Source organism: Brienomyrus brachyistius, chromosome 4 (assembly GCF_023856365.1).
Source record: "Brienomyrus brachyistius isolate T26 chromosome 4, BBRACH_0.4, whole genome shotgun sequence".
Taxonomy (NCBI): domain Eukaryota; kingdom Metazoa; phylum Chordata; class Actinopteri; order Osteoglossiformes; family Mormyridae; genus Brienomyrus; species Brienomyrus brachyistius.
This window is the reverse complement of record NC_064536.1, coordinates 6,974,237-6,979,179: the sequence shown is the minus strand read 5'-3', so window position 1 is coordinate 6,979,179 and position 4,943 is coordinate 6,974,237. Positions and strand designations below refer to the sequence as shown.

General features: G+C 44.6%; 1 protein-coding gene across 1 annotated transcript; it reads left to right on the top strand.

Moving 5' to 3' along the window:
- Positions 1–631: 631 nt before the first annotated feature.
- On the top strand, positions 632–4,045 carry ppp1r17 (protein phosphatase 1 regulatory subunit 17). The gene is made up of 4 exons (XM_049012235.1): positions 632–670; positions 1,969–2,140; positions 3,392–3,556; positions 3,711–4,045. The coding sequence occupies exons 2-4, from the start codon at positions 2,068–2,070 to the stop codon at positions 3,770–3,772; spliced, it is 300 nt and encodes a 99-aa protein (XP_048868192.1). The 5' UTR covers positions 632–670; positions 1,969–2,067; the 3' UTR covers positions 3,773–4,045.
- Positions 4,046–4,943: the final 898 nt, after the last annotated feature.

Genomic DNA, 4,943 nt, shown 5'->3' with positions numbered 1-4,943 from the left:
GATACACACACATGCACAAACACACATGCTGTCACACAGATACACACACAGACACACTCACATACACGCTGTCACACAGATACACTCACATACACGCTGTCACACAGATACACACACAGACACACTCACATACACGCTGTCACACAGATACACACACATGCACAAACACACACGCTGTCACACAGATACACACACAGACACACACACGCTGTCATACAGATACACACACAGACACATACACTCACACACACGCTGTCACACAGATACACACACAGACACATACACTCACACACACGCTGTCACACAGATACACACAGACACATACCGTACATTCACATACGCGTTGTCACACATACACACACACAGTAATGTATACACACACATAATAATGCACACACATGCTCTCTAACACATAGACACATACACTTGCTAGCTCTCTATGCACTTAGCACTTGATTAAAACACACTCTGCAAACCCAGCCGAGCTAATAGCCTCTTCATTGAAATGCAGCTGCTCGAGAGGCTTGTGGCCGGCGGATGAAAGGCCGGTCGTGACCGGGGCAGCTCCTCTTCCTCAGGCTCCTCCCCCTCCGGCTCCAGCTCCTCCTTGGGCACAAAGCCATCTCTTTTGTTGCTCTGTACTCCGTGGTCCTTCACGCAGTGCTGCAAGGTAAGGGTCGACTCTGTGCACATTAGGAAACTACAACACACTTCTTAAGATTGTAGAGTATTGTAATTAAATGCTGTTAGAATCTCATTCATAGCTTTTCTCCTCTGTATTTATTTTCAATAAAATGCACAGCAGAGTACAGTATGCAGTTACTGAATGGTGTGATGCTACTGTTTATCTCATTGTTGCCAGTTCCTACGTGCAGAGGTGCTTGGTAATAATGTTCTTGGAATCGATTTAATTGCTAGCAAACTGGATTATTTAGTGCAGATTCAGGCTGACGCAGAGCCTAGTAAAGCTACACGTACTGGAGCTGTGTGAATTTTCCAGAGGCTTTGGTGTCTTTCTCGAAAGTCGGCTTTGGGCGGGTTTCGACGGCAGAAGAAGGAAACCACGTGGTGTCCATGGTAAAGGGCTTAGAATTTAGCAAGCTGATCAGCTCTGTGGGTCTGAAATGTCCGTCAAATTCCATGCTTAGAGGGGTGATGATTATGGGTGTAGAGGGACATGAAATTGCCCTCTAGTTTGTAAAGGAAATGTGCTTAGATTCACAGTAGAACAGGTATTCTTATGGGGTGTCTCGTTTTGCCAGTTCACGGTTGGTCAGGTTGAAGGTTCAGCTTTTGTCAGCTTCTATCTACAGTATGTCTGCTAATTGTTTGCTCATTAGAGGGGTGAAGATTAGAATTTGAATTAGAATTTAGTGATCAGTGGTCATTGTTGACACATCACAGGACGAAATGTGTCCTCTGCATTTGACCCACATGTGATGTTGTGACAGAGCAGGGGGGGGCAGATAATTCAGCGCCCGGGGAATCCATTCATGCATGAATCTGTTTTCTGAAACTGCTTGTGCCATTCAGGGTCATGGGAGGTTTAGTGCCTATGGGCACAAGGCAGGGGGGCGGCCCAGCCCACAATTCTCACACACCATTCGCATGCACATGCACACCTATGGGCGATTTGTTAATCAATCTGTGCTTGCTTTTGGATTGTGGGGGGGGGAGACAAGAGTACCCAGAAGGAACCCCACAATGACACATGGAGTCATAGTGGAGATTGAAACTCTGGTCCCAGAGGTGTGAAGATACAGTGTTAACCAGTGAGCCACTGTGCTGCCCCAGTGCCAGTCTAGTTATCTTGAATTCTGCTATATCTGCGAGGTTTTTGGGTATCGCTCACCTCCAACATCCCTCGCCCATGTTGGGTCATCATCGCCAATCGGGGCTCCTCCCCTTCTTTTAACTTCCACCGAAACAAGAACTTGTCTTTAACTTTATCACCTTTCCCTTCCCAAGTCACTCCAGCTCCAAACACCTGGGATACCGACAGACCCGACTGCGGGTAAGAGGGCTCAGACCGTGGGGCACGCGAGATCAGCCTGCCACCTTTCCGACATGTCGGCCGACTGCGCGAGATCGTCGCCGGAGACGGGCGGCCGCGTGCTCAGCGGAGCGCAGGACTACGCATGTGAGTGTGCAGAATGACCCGGCGAGATGTAGCTCGTCCCGAACACGGTAATGGAGACCCCCTTTTGATACAGTAACCTTGGCTGGGGAGGGGACATGATAAAGTTTGCCAACCAGATGATAAAATCCCCCCCTCCCACCCCTCACCCTACCCAGTCCCCAGCCCCCTAGACTATAATTGTATTTTTAAATGTTGCACACTGCGCATTGCAATTTAATAGTGTATGATATATTTTATGCAGTACTGTGTCCTTTTTATTGTGTATGTACGGTTTGAAGTCACTTTTGTGTGTGCTGCTGTAGATCCTTTGGAATCTCCTTTGGGATCAAAAAGTACTACTACTGCTAAGGGATTGGTACCAATAAAATCTGTTAAGTGGGGGTGGGGGGGGTGCCAATGAGCAAAATGCAGCATAGTGATGGTAGAGTACAGTAAAACTGTTATTGGCCTTATTGCATAAAGGAAAAACATTCCAAGTGGTGAGAAGGATCTCATTGGTGGGGCTCAGATATCCTCCTGGTGACAGATGGCGGGGGGGGGGGGGGGGGGGGGTTCCCAGGCTGAGACAGGGACACTGGGTGTCATTCATCCATCAGTCACAAAATGCAGCACTTAGAACTCGACCCCTAGAAGGCATCTGCTGAGGTCCCCACCATGTGCATGTGTGTGTGTGTGTGTGAGAGGGAGCCTGGATGGAGCAGGGCTCTGATCTGTGGAGCAAGGATTCAGATGGAATCTGCTTCTCCCTAATCATACCCAATGAGCGAGACAAAGCACCTGCTCGGTAGACTAGCAGATGTTCTCCATACCATGTTCTCAGGGATCGATGCTGCTGTAGAAGCAGATTGCTGGTGAAATCTGCTGGATTCTACCAAGATTGGTTATTTCCACATTTAGGAGATGGTAACCACAAAGGTGATGGGTATGACGATGGACTTATGGGTGGCTAACTACAAGGACAAAAATATAATTAAATTAAATTATATTAATTTATTAAAGTATTAAAAAATACATAGATAATTAGTTTGTTATTAGTTTGCCTTTTTTTAGATCTCATTGATTTAAATAGTTTTATCAGAATATTCAAAATAATAAATATCAGTAATATTAAAAATATATATATTACAAATACTATTAATAATTTAAGAGAAATATTATTGATCCCAGGGGAAATTATTAAAATAATAACTGTAATAATTTTTCATAGATGTTTCACAATTTAATCTTTCCAAAAATCCTCACTTCACACAGGTCCGATTGCGAACATTCCTGGGAAGTTGACAGCCAGCTTTGGCTTGGAGCCAGGCGGAGCGCATGGACTCGGCGCACCGGGGCAGGACGAACGGCATGAGCAGGAATCGAAAAAGCCCCGGAGAAAAGACACGCCAGTGCTGAAGGCCCCGCCTCTAGTCCCCGGTAATCCCCAGCCTTCCCGATGACGTCTATCAAGTCGCCAATCGCCCGCGGCAGCATTTCAGTGCTTCTCCGTTTCTCAGCAACTCTGTTTCTTCTCAGTAGAATTTAACAAGCCTGTGATTCTGTTTTCTGTGTTTCGTTTTTCCTTTGCCAGGGGTGAAGCTGATTAAAGAGAAACGATGCGTGATTCACGTGGAGGATGAAGAGAAAGACTGAACGAATTAGCCTTCTTGGGTAGTCAAGGCCTAGTGGTATGCAAATTCTCTTTTAGGAAAAACGTGAAACCAGTGTGTTAGTACTCAACCCCTTTCGTGCTTTGCATTTTATATAATAAAGACACAAATCCCTTATCTGAGCCCTTTAAATTCAGGTTTATTGTCGCAGATGTGCAATAAACTAGCAGGGTAGCAAACAGGACCACATGGTCAACAGAGCCTTCGTTATACAGGAGAACACACAACACAGGCAAGATAAAGGTTTGTGAATGTTCACGATCATCTCGCAGCATCTGATGGAGACTGACAGCGATGCTATGACATCACCGTAACAGGGAGAGGAGAGCGCTGTGTGCCAGCCGACCGACAGACGAACAGGACAAACGGATACTACGCTAACAGCTCCGAATGTTTGCAAGGGGAGGAGCTTATGAGTCATTGTGAAGGTTGTGCAGAGAAACACAAACGAAAGTCAAATCAGGAATGAGTCGGCATAGCAAAATAACTCCAGATACTAAGACTGTTGGCGTATATATTTGGTAAATCCCACAAAAATTAATGTTCCGCGTAATTATTTCGGGAAAGAAAAACTCCAGAAATCTCCATGCTGATATCGCCATGCGAACATGAGTATACAACCTACCCACCTACTGCTTATTAAGTGGTAAATACTTCATGGGTTTGGTGCTACTGTAAGTTCTTGGTTGTTAAGTCATTGAAACAAGATATTTCTTTACTAGTTAACAACTAGTAGGAGGGCTAAAGCCTGACTAAATGGTACATTAATTTACATTTTCATGTAAATTATTGGCAAGTACAAGACAATCTTATTCTTCTATAGCAATATTTATAAACATAAATATATATATATAGAAAAATGACACTCAGTAACTGGTGAAACTAACCAGGGGACAAATAACTGAATGAGAATTAATTAATAATGAGACGTAATCTTCAGGTGTGACTTTTAAAGGGGCCACACGTGTTAAGTGTAAAGTGTTAAGTGACGCGGTAAATGTTGAAACCCAATCAAACGCAAGCTTTTAAAATGTAGCATATCAACGAAAGTGTGCTCTTCTCTTAAAAGCAAAATCGACATCACTCCAGAAATAAGTAGCGAAAGGTACAGTCTGATGGGATTTGTTCGATTACACAATAAGACTTTGAGACAC